This window comes from Antennarius striatus, chromosome 11 (genome assembly GCF_040054535.1).
Source record: "Antennarius striatus isolate MH-2024 chromosome 11, ASM4005453v1, whole genome shotgun sequence".
NCBI lineage: Eukaryota > Metazoa > Chordata > Actinopteri > Lophiiformes > Antennariidae > Antennarius > Antennarius striatus.
Genome location: NC_090786.1, coordinates 5,521 through 17,972, shown reverse-complemented (window position 1 = coordinate 17,972; position 12,452 = coordinate 5,521). Strand labels below are relative to the sequence as shown.

At 44.7% G+C, this 12,452-nt stretch overlaps 1 protein-coding gene across 1 annotated transcript in view; it reads right to left on the bottom strand.

Annotated features, from left to right (window-relative positions):
- LOC137604021 (sodium/potassium/calcium exchanger 3-like) overlaps positions 1–11,159 on the bottom strand; it is a 45,524-nt gene extending 34,365 nt beyond the window's left edge. Inside the window, exon 1 of the mRNA XM_068327935.1 lies at positions 10,598–11,159. Coding sequence (XP_068184036.1) covers positions 10,598–11,159 — 562 coding nt within the window. The remainder of the gene's footprint in view (positions 1–10,597) is intronic.
- Between the last annotated feature and the right edge of the window lie 1,293 nt (positions 11,160–12,452).

The following is a 12,452-nucleotide window of genomic DNA, read 5'->3' as shown; positions in this document are numbered from 1 at the left end:
GTGCCACGGGGTCAGAGCCCTCCACAGGGTGCCACGGGGTCAGGTCCCTCCACAGGGTGCCATGGGGTCAGGGCCCTCCACAGGGTGTCATGGGGTCAGGGCCCTCCACAGGGTGTCGTGGGGTCAGGCCCCTCCACAAGGTGTCACGGGGTCAGGGTCAGGGTGTCATGGCTGTGGACCATCCTCTGTGGACCTGCTCCCCCCATCCCACCATTATCACCCCTCATCCATCCATCGTCTGGGGTCCTGCTTCCTCTCTTTCCACCATACACTCATCCATGCAGCTGTAATTGTGCCTTGAATTCACCAACTCCCTGATGGTGAACATGTGTTGAACAACAACCCAGGAGTCGGTGAACAGAGCCTGACTTTCTGGTCCTCAATGCAGCGCCTGCATCACATGGTCTGACTACTTGGGGGCAGCAGTGGCTCAGTGGTAGAGCAGACGTCTTGTAGACAAATCGCCGGTCAAGGCGGATGGCCGCCCAAAAGAGTCTGGGTCCTGCCCGGAGTTTCTTCCTCAATGAGGGAGTTTTTCCAACCACTATCTCTGATGCTCTGGAGGGTTCAGTTGGGTTTCTCTGTCTGTTAAAGTGGTTTGAATTGTCTGTTGATGTGATTAAACGCTATATAAATAAAACTTGATAGATTGATTGATTGATTGATTGATTGATTGATTGATTGATTGATTGATTGATTGATTGATGGGGTCCAGTAAGTCAGTGACCAGCTGAAGCACCTGAGCTGAATGTGAAACCAGCTGAAACATTCCACATGAAGATGAAATGACTTCATTCAGACTAAACTAAATGGACCGTCTGCCATTCCATTCAGACCAGGTTTGATGAACCACCAGATCAATATAAACCCACAGAGGGTGATTGAAGTGTGACTGAAAGGAGTCGACAAGGTGTTAACGGTGCGCTAACAGTGTGCTAACTGTGTCATTAGCGGGCGTGTCAGACTCCACTCCTGCTGCGAGTGTGAAAGGTTCACGTCTCACTCCTCCTCCTCCTCCTCCTCCTCTTCCTCTGACAACACAGCCCAGGCTGAGGATGAAGAAGCCTCATTATTCATTCGTCAGATGAGATCACTTACAAGCTGCAAACATTCTGTTTCCACGACGACAGTGTTTGATGGAGGGGTTGTTGGTTTGAATCCCAAGCCTACAGACCTCTTGGTGGTCCAGGTGTGTTCAGGTTTCCACAGCATCCAAACGTTTCTGGGGAGCGTGTGATGGAAACGCCATGACCACAGGACCAGTAATGAGGTGCAGCTACACATATACCCCCCGCCCCCACACACACACATCCTGCGGCCCCAACGAGCCGCGTCGACTCCTTAAACCCAGACCCACCTGGAGACACCAGCGTCTGATGTCAGCACATCGCTGGAGTCCCAGAACCAGACGGAGCTTCTCCATGAACCCTAACCTCCACATGGAGCAGAGCAGATCATCACGTGTAGAGACTGAACCTCAGACCATCACGTGTAGAGACTGAACCTCAGACCATCACGTGTAGAGACTGAACCTCAGACCATCACGTGTAGAGACTGAACCTCAGACCATCACGTGTAGAGACTGAACCTCAGACCATCACGTGTAGAGACTGAACCTCAGACCATCACGTGTAGAGACTGAACCTCAGACCATCACGTGTGGAGACTGAACCTCAAACCATCACGTGTGGAGACTGAACCTCAGACCATCACGTGTGGAGACTGAACCTCAGACCATCACGTGTAGAGACTGAACCTCAGACCATCACGTGTGGAGACTGAACCTCAGACCATCACGTGTGGAGACTGAACCTCAGACCATCACGTGTGGAGACTGAACCTCAGACCATCACGTGTAGAGACTGAACCTCAGACCATCACGTGTAGAGACTGAACCTCAGACCATCACGTGTAGAGACTGAACCTCAGACCATCGAGTGTGGAGACTGAACCTCAGACCATCACGTGTGGAGACTGAACCTCAGACCATCACGTGTGGAGACTGAACCTCAGACCATCACGTGTGGAGACTGAACCTCATCCAAACTGTCTCCAACACAAAACACCTTCAGACCAGACGTTATGTAATCTGGATATCTTTGCTTAAATCGACCTTAACGGCTGAGAGAAGTGAAATCTGTGACACAGAGTTTTGAGACGAGTAAAGAGGAAACTGGACCTGCTGTCAGCGTCATGTCGTCATGTCGTCATGTCATCATGTCGTCATGTCGTCATGTCATCATGTCGTCATGTTAAAGTAAAGGAGACCGTCATCCACATACAGGAGCTGAATCAGGCTCCAGTGGGGACACTAGTGTCTCTCAGGGCCACACCCCAACACTCTGATTGGTCCAGCGTCAGAAGTCATCGCTCGTCAACACTGACGGCTGTGTGTCAGCACGCGTGTGCATTTCAACATGACGCCGGAACTTTTTCAAAACGTATCTTTGTTCCTCCGGTTGGGCAGCAGTTACACGACAACGACCCGGTGTGAAAACGTCAAGTGTGTGTCTTTTGGACGCTCTGTGTGTGAGCCAGGTTTACATGTGTGGGTGACCCGGGTTAAGATGTCTGTGATCCTTGTTATCATGTGTGTGACCCGTGTTAACATTTGTGTGGGAACCATGCTTACATGTGTGTGGGACCCATGTTTACATGTGTGTGTGACCCGGATTTACATGTGTGTGTGTGACCCAGGTTTACATGTGTGTGTGACCCGGGTTTACATGTGTGTGTGACCCGGGTTTACATGTGTGTGGGAAACATTTTTACATGTTTGTGTGACCCGGGTTTACATGTGTGTGGAAAACATGTTTACATGTGTGTGTGACCCGGGTTTACATGTGTGTGGGACCCTGGTTTAAATGTGTATGTGACCCGGGTTTACATGTGTGTTGGACCCATTTTTACATGTGTGTGTGACCCGTGTTTACATGTGTGGGACCCTGGTTTAAATGTGTGTGTGACCCGGGTTTACATGTGTGTGGGACCCTGGTTTTCATGTATGTGGGACCCATGTTTACATGTGTGTGGGACCCGGGTTTACATGTGTGTGGGACCCATGTTTACATTTGTGTGGGACCCGTGTCTCATTTCAGAAAGTATGTCCTAGAAACCTGTTTCACTTCTAAAACTACTATGCTTTCGACCCATTGTTTGGTTGAGAAACTCCGGCCACTAACCCACATTTCACTGCATAATAATTCTTGCTGGTGGAACCCAATCCTGTCAAGACTTGTGGCCTTCGGGAAAACAGCAGGTCTGTTCTATTTCTCATCTACAAGAAGGAATTAGTGAACGTAGAGGGTCTCACAGGTACAGTAGGTCATTGCCGACCTCCTCCCAGAGATGTTTAATGGAGACTTACTGTAGGTCTCTCTATATATCTATGTATTTGTAAAATTAATATACTATTATTGATTAGTGTATTAATTAATATATAATACATATCCTAGCGGAAACCCATGGAAATTCCACAATAAAACAATAATAAAACAAAACAATAATATCAGACTTCATACCAAACATTTGAAAACAAATGTATTGATATTATAAACTAAGCACTCATATCACAGATTTCTCCACCAGGGGGCAGCACATCCCGATCTGACCCAGAACTAGCGTCAGTGTGTTTGGCGAGAAACGTGAATGAATGATTGTCATTCATGTCAGTCAGTCAGTCATCTCCCAACCCGCTTAATTCGCTAACGCAGGTCGCGGGGGATATCTCTCTCTCTCTCTCTCTCTCTCTCTCTCTCTCTCTCTCTCTCTCTATATATATATATATATATATATATATATATAAATATATATATATATAAACTTTGTGACTCATAAAGAAACAGACAAACAAACATCCACCTGTCAGCATGTTTATCAAGGCGTCTTCGACGTGGAGCTGTTAGACGTCAGAAAATAGCCGGTTTTAACTCCGTCCATTCTGTGTGTGCATGTAGACACGGGTCACACACACTGACGTCACAGCGGTTTTCATCACAGGGAGACGCCCCCAGGATAGAAAAAGTTTCGGTTACAGCGTCCCCACGACAACGCAGACCCGCCGTTTTCACAAAACTTTGTCCAGCGTTTTGTCTGAGTTATCGTGTGGACGAAAGGCGTAACTGTAATAAAAAGCCTCGCTGCCCGATGCCTTGCGCCATATTGTTCACGTGGTTCCTTCTGGTAGATGCGCTGTGATTAGTAGTGGGTTAGGGTTAGGGTTAAAATCTGGACCAACAGAAACAATGGATGTGAACCTACATTGCCTACGTCTTTACTTGGGGTCTAACTAAGAACAATGGATTAATCAGTCCCAAACAATCCAATTAACCATTCCTCAGTTAACTGGTTAGATAAAACTACTCAACTTCTAATGGTATTTTCAGATATAGGGTTATACTATCTTCAGAGTTTTCTGGAACAACTTTCAGTAAGTCTGTTCCGCTAAACAAAACCAGGTGTTTGAGTTGGCTATTGGTTCCAATGTGACTGGTAAAGCGAACACTCAAGCAAGCGCTGCAAAACTGTTCAAAAACACATTTACAGACATGACCTTGATAATAATTGTCAGTCAATCCTAATCTCAGTTGTCAAATCTTGTCTGTATGTTCTGGTATAACTGCCATCTGACGGCAGTTATACCAGATTATGGTGAGGTAAGTGGCACATGTAATCATCTTCTTCTCCTCTGGGCTTTTCCCTTCAGGGGTCGACACAGCGAATCAGTGTCCTCCATCTAACCCTGTCTTCTCATCCTCTTCTCTCACACCAACTACCTTCATGTCCTCCTTCACTACATCCATAAACCTCCTCTTTGGTCTTCCTCTAGGCCTCCTGCCTGGCAGTTCAGAACTCAGCATCCTTCTACCAATATATTCACTATCTCTCCTCTGGACATGTCCAAACCATCTCAGTCTGGCCTCTCTCACTTTATCTCCAGAACCTCTAACATGTGCTGTCCCTCTGATGTACTCATTCCTGATCCTATCCATCCTGGTCACTCCCAGAGAGAACCTCAGCATCTTCATCTCTGCTACCTCCAGCTCTGTCTCCTGTCTTTTCCTCAGGGACACTGTCTCTAGACCAAACAACATCGCTGGTCTCACCACAGTTTTGTACACCTTTCCTTTCATTTTAGCTGAAACTCTTCTATCACACATCACACCTGACACTTTCCTCCACCCGTTCCATCCTGCCTGGACACGCTTCTTCACCTCTTTTCCACACTCTCCATTGCTCTGGAATAAATAATGGAAATACACTGCTGGCCAAAGAAAAGTCACCACCATAAAAAAGATTACACATTCTCATATTTTGCTGAACTGCCTTTAGCTTTAATTTCAGAATGCATTCTGTGTGGGATTGTGGGACTGTGCCAATCTGCAAGGTCACAACATTTATTTCCATCCTGTGACGCATTCAGTTTCCACCAAGATCCTGCAGTGATGAGAGTCAGACATCTGGGCAAAGCTTCCAGGGGCAAACCTTAGCCCTAACCCCGAACAGTTATCCCTTAACCTAATCCTAACCCGAACCTCTTAACCTAACCCTAACCCCATAACCAAACCCTAATCCTAATCCCTTAACCTAACCCTAACCCCTTGACCTAACCCTAACCCCTTAACCTAACCTGAACCTGAACCCATACTCCTTAACCTAACCCAAACCCCTAGCCCAAACCCAGATCATCCCAAAGGTTCTCAATGGAACACACAGATAGACCCACGCCGCAACATGGAACACACACACGCACACAGATGGAGGAGCTTTAAGTGCTTTACAGACATGGATTGAACTGAATCAGACATTCAGAACATCAGAAAACTTGAAGCCACCAAAATCACCAGATCCTGTTCAAAGCAACACATTAGAATCCATCAAAGATGTAAATAGAGTAGAGATGGTTATTAGAAAAGACACAAACACTCATCACTCATTCATGAACTGCTTTCAATGAAACTGTCAGATAATGGTTTGATCCATGCTTCGTGCTGCCTATGCTCAAACGAACTTGGAATTCATGAAATGAGCAGAAGCGGCCTCCCCATGGAGCAAGCAGTGCTACAGGAGCCTTATTTTGTCCCCTGACTGGGGTGTATAAATCACCTATTTCCCACCGTTCTATCTTTAGAGCACAGCAGGGGGTTCTCCAGCAGCATGGGTGCACACAGAGTCCTGCTGGCCGATCCGAGCAGCCGTTTAATTAGCTCAGCGCTAGCATGTTTCCTGGGAAGTTCACAAATGCACACGTGACCTCACAGACACACAAGCACACACACAACATACTACAGCGGATAAATGCAGTCTTAGCATGAGATTGTTCTCATTACCTTTCTGTCAGTCTGATTTGAAATGCTAATAGCCTGGCATCAGTATGCTCACACCCGGGAGTGCTGCTGGAACAGCGGGGGGGCACCGTCCCACACTGTTCACCAACATGTAATCCAAGGTCTTCCCTAGATTTCCCAGCATCCTGCAGTCAAACGACTTACTGTTGTTGATTTATTATTCATCAAACACTGATAGAGACTTCCATAGATCCAACAGCAGTCAAATGATAACCTTATTTTTTGTCAAAAGGCATAAAATATTTGTTTGTTTGCATATGTGTTGATGCAACCAGTCAAAACCAGTTTGTTCAGAATCATCATACCGAATGTTCGTCAAACTCATGGCAACACTTGAAAAAAGTTCACTGACAACTGTACAAACATTTTTCTCATCAATTCTATTGTGAATCTTAATTCACAAGAAATGTTATCACAACACTGTCCAAACACAGCAAGATGGAAAAGTTGCCAGATAGAAATGGAATTCTGTGGCAGAACATCAGATCTGACATCTCATTTGAAGACATCGTCCTACGTTAGTGTCAAAAGTTCCAATGTGGCCTGTGACGCGCCAGCAGTCTTGCTGTCAGAGAAACTTTATCAGTCATGTAGACAGAGAACAACAACACTAGCAGGTCAAGGGTCAAACAAGGCAGCACTGATAGGATAGTCTGGTAGAAATGATAAATCTAACACCAAACTGTGTCAAGAATGAATTGCTGCTGCACTATGAACACAATAACAAAACCAAACGGATCTCTGGCCTTCAGAACCAGATAATCCCAACCAGAGTCTGCATTCAGGGAATGTGAGTCTGGATATTACATGGCCCTCAGGGAACAGGATTATCACTTGAACTTTAGGGTCTTCCAGCTTACTGTTGAGTTTCCTGGCCTGCAACCTTTTTGTTCAGCTTATTATTGTCTTTTCCAAAAACATCTGGAAGCTGGTCAGAGCAGTAAACTTTCATTTACCAGGTAAAGAGCTAGACAGAACTGAAACTTAAGCACAAAGACACAAACAAAACAAAAAATCATCAAATTTCTAACTTGTTTGCTGCATCAACTTTTTTTATCTTATCGTAAGAAAATGATGACAGTCTATTTACAGACAGCAAAAAATAATGCCATCTATTAATATGAGATCCAACAGATTAAATCTCCTGATTGAGAAGCATTTCATGAACCCGCAACATTAGAAGAACCTGTTTGAATAAGGTTACTCTCCTGATTTCCATATTAAAGTATGGAAAATAAAAGGTCTCAATTATCACAATACTCCTTGATTATTTCCATTTGGAAGGGAAAAGGTACTGAAATCAAAATCAAGAGCTTTTAATTCATTACTTATTGGGAATGTAAATATCCTTGTAAAGGCAACAAATAAATGTAATCTGCAGTGGGTCAGCTTCATCTGCAGACTAATTTAGAAAATATCTCACCACACGTGAAACTGTTGTCCAATAAATGTCACTGGATCTTGGCCTGCTCAATATCAAGTATAAAAACCCATTCAAGCAACAGAATGAAGCTGATTCTCAGCGAGGCTGAATGTTTGAAAACCAAGCTCCACATAACATTGTCACCCCTCCATCTACCTTTCAAACACCCATCATAGGCTCTATGATAGAAACAAACACAGATAGACAACTGTGTGAAAACCAATTGGATTTACTTAAATATATAGATGTAATTACATTGCCCATATAGATAAGACCCTTTGTGCTACAAACCGACCCCACACACTCATTCAGTGGGATAATGGAAGCTTTGAATGAGCCGCACCTGCAGCTCACTGGTTCACTGCTAAAGCAGAGCTGCAGAAATGTGCTGACATGTAATCCAACACAATGATACCGGACCCCCTGGACCCCTATCTGAAGAGGTCTGTTGGACGCACACACAAGAACACAATGGTACAGATTTGTAACTGCTGCCCTCCCCATGACAGATGGAAGCAAAGCCAGTGTCGCACCCAAGATACACAATAATGAGTTCAGGATGTTGTCTTGCACAGCAACATAAGGAACGCTATGTAAAATTAAGGTGTAAAGCTACACGAATGGAGGACGTTACATTGCTTGTGCATCCTCACCAAAGCTGTTTAACCCTTACAGCCCTATGATCACAACCTTGTGATCAGATCACATGTTTTTCAAACATTCGTAACAATTAAAGTCTGTCACGTGGATTGCTGTATGCATGTTTACGTGACAGTATAGATGTGAAACTGTCTTCTAGTTTTTATTTGGAGCCGATTGACCTGGAAAACCAGATATATTGATTGTTTATTTTGATCTAAGACAAGCAGTTCAAACGGCTCCTTATCGTCAGACGGCAGACACCATGTTTCTGTCCATGTAGTCGCCATCGTACAAGTGGTGATGCATGTATTCACGTGATTCAAACATGTCTCGCGATTCATGAATTCCACGTAGCACTGTCTCATTTTGGAAAACTTCTTTGAAGAGTGGCACAAGTGACACAAACTGGTTGGTTGGTGGTTGGCGTTGGCATTCTTTTTTGAGTTCAAAATCAAATTGGTTGTTTTTGGTTTTTATGTCAATAAAATACAATTTATTCCATTTTCAAATTTAACTGTGTGTGTCACGGTTTGGTGTTGCTGTGCTGGTGTGTGACAGGAGGAGGCCAAACTTGTGGGTGGAGCCTTGGCTCCACACCTGTTGCTCATCTCCACACCCATTGCTGGTCTCCACACCTGGACTCAATCAGGTTGATGAACATGAAGCTTTGTAAGCCTGGTTCTGTCTGTGCTTGGCACCGGTTCATTTTGGAGTTTTGTCATGAAGTCTTGCATTGTAGTTCTGTCCTGTAATTCTGTCTTGTTCCTGCCTATGTTTTGTATCTACACATATGTCTTGCATTGATTTTTGCCTATCTCTGGAGTTTTTGAATTCTTTTGAGTATACCATGGACAAAAGCTTCACCAACCGTGTCCTGCATTTGGATCCATACTCCGCTCTCTGTGACAGTGTGTATATTTTTCTTCAGTATGTCAATGTAGTAAGATATAGGGAAATATCTTACTATATTCATATAGCTGAAGTTGTTTGAAGATAAACACACCAAGCATGGGTATGTTAAATCATTTTTAAAGTGGTATATAGAGACAAATACCAAATTGACCAAAAATGACCAAAATAGGTCAAAGGTGTAAGGGTAAGGTCAACACACTGGACTCTTAGAAAGTTTCTAGAAGACTTTTCACCTCTCATCCAAGAGGTTTATTCAGTTCTAGTGGTGACTGGTCTTGTCCCAGCTTATTAACCCTCCAACAACCACAGTGGAGATCGGTCTGGCTCCTCAACCGTGGCTGATTGGGTTGCCAGGTAGCATCAATGGAGTTCGTTGATTCACAAACTTCTCAGACACCACTAAGCTAAAGGTGTGCATTAGCCCTAGTGTGCTGATGGTGGTCATAAGTGTGAGCTACTTCTCGAGTCAATCTGCTGAGTCGTTCTTTTGGGGTGTTTTGAAAGGACCTGCCTGTAAATAGGTGATAGATCATGTCCAGACCAAACATTCTGTCGAAGTGGAATTTGATCAGATGTATATCTGCATAAAACGTGTACGTGAAATTTTTCTGTGTGTATGAAAGAAGGAGATTCAGATTTTAACATCATTTATTAATAAAAGCCAAATTACAAAATAATCACGTTGACACTAAATCCAAAAGAGATTCACGTAAAGAAGATTTTCAATAGTACTGTGTATTTTCTGAACAAAGAAACATCTAACCTTTGAACATTTTTCAAACTGAAAAAATACAGACAAAATTAAGAAAAAAAAAACCCCAATCCATTCTCCACAATCACCTCTTCTACGCTGATATCTTTTACTTTTTTCCTTAGTTTCCTTAGTTTTTTTTATCTATAAAACTCTTGTTCTGTAAAACTGATTCACCACTTCTTGTTTTACTTTTCATATAAAAACTGACGCCATCCAGAAATATGTTGAGGTCAGGAAAAGCTTTTTCTACTTTCGCCCTCAAACCTTTTGTGTCTTACAGGAATTTTTTTTATCTTTTGTGAATCATATTTTTTTGTTAATGTCTCGTTCAGACTGTTGTCATTTTGTTCTCAGAACTACTTGTATCAGGAGGTGTCTCAGGTGTTTCTTTAGCAATTTTCTTTGCTTTATTCATTCTTGTGTTACTGTTTTTCCTTTTAAGAGCTATCTTTAATAATTCCTCGTTTATCACAATATCATCCTCCTCCTCGTTCCTCTCCAGGAGAGACTTTACCATACTGGTGGCTGTCTCTGTGGCCCGTCCAGCCTTCACCAAATCACTCTGTCCATCTTTTGTGCTGTTATCCATGGCCTGCGCGCTATTCTGTGGCTCCCAGTTGGCGGTCAGCGACTGTTTAACCTTTGCGCTGTCACCTGTGACCTCTGGGCTGATGCCCAGTGATTCCACATGGGGTGGAGTTGGAAACTCACAAGGCTTTGATTGTGAAATCAGGACTGCAGTACTGGAAGACACCAGAGGGATTGCGGCCCCCGGTTGTTTAACCTTTGCGTTGTCACCTGTAACCTTCATGTTATTCTGCAGTTCCGGGTTGGCAGTCGGCGAACCAGCGGGTATGGAAGTCGGAAACCCACAGGGCCGTGGCCCCGGAGCCTGGGCCGCAGCGCCGGACGCCGCCACAACTGCGTAAGTAGCTGCAACTACTGGCACCACGGCTCCCACCACCTGTCCCCTAGCGGGCGCAGCCGCCGGTCCCGTGGCAGCCGGCAGCCAGCTTTCCTCCTCTCCCTTCGGACAGTTACGCATGAGATGTCCCTCCCATCCACACTTGAAAAATGTCATGCTCTCACTAGTGACGTAAACTCTGTAGTCACACTGATCAATTTTAAACGTGAGAGTGTAATTCAGCTCTTCATCGAACCGATTAGGGATTATTGTAACTTGATTACAGAAGGTGTAACAGGCCTGAGTGGTGTTGCCAACCGGAAACATATTGATAGGACCCAGGATCCGATCATGTCGCGACAGCTCCTTCTCCAGGAGCTCGTCGCTGAGGTACGGCGGTGCGTTCGATGTAATCACTGTTTTAATCGGACTAGCCAGGAGGAGGACGGGGATGAAGGTATTCTAAATCACTATCCAGCTCTCAACCGCCTGATCTCTTCTTCTTTTTCTTTCGGCTTTTCCCTTCAGGGGTCGCCACAGCGAATCAATTGCCTCCATCTAACCCTTCCACTTGGGTCCCTCTCATTCACACACATGTACTCTGTCTTACTGCGGCTAACCTTCATTCCTCTCCTTTCCAGGACAAACCTCCACCTCTCTAGCTTCTCCTCCACCTGTTCCCTGCTCTCACTGCAGATCACAATGTCATCTGCAAACATGACATTGATGCAGTCCCACCTCCACCTTGAACTCCTCTGTCACACCTACAGCACACCTCACCACTGTCTTACAGTCCTCATACATGTCCTACACCGCTCTAACATACTTCTCTGCCACTCCAGACTTCCTCATACAATACCACAGTTCCTCTCTGGACACCCTGTCATCAGCTTTCTCCAGATCTACAAAAACACAATGCAGCTCCCTCTGGCCTTCTCTGTACTTCTCTATCAACATCCTCAAAGCAAATACTGCATCTGTAGTACTCTTTTTTGGCATGAAACCATACTGCTGCTCACAAATGTTCACTTCTGCCCTTAGTCTAGCTTCCATTTCTCTCTCCCATACCTTCATTGTATGGCTCATCAGCTTTATTCCTCTGTAGTTGCCACAACTCTGCACATCTCTCTTGTTCTTAAAATGGGCACCAGCACACTTCTCCTCCATTCCTCAGGCATCTTCTCACTATCTAAGATCCTGCTGAACAACCCAGTCAGAAACTCTACTCCACCTCTCCTAGACATTTCCATACCTCTACAGGTATATCATCAGGACCGACTGCCTTTCCACTCTTCATCCTCTTCAATGCCCTCCTCACTTCATCCTGACTAATCTTTGCTACTTCCTGGTCCACAACAGTCACCTCTTCTAGTCTTTGTTTTCTCTCATTTTCCACGTTCATCAACTCTTCAAAGTACTCTTTCCATCTTCCCATCACACTACTGGCACCTGTCAATAGACGTCCTTCCC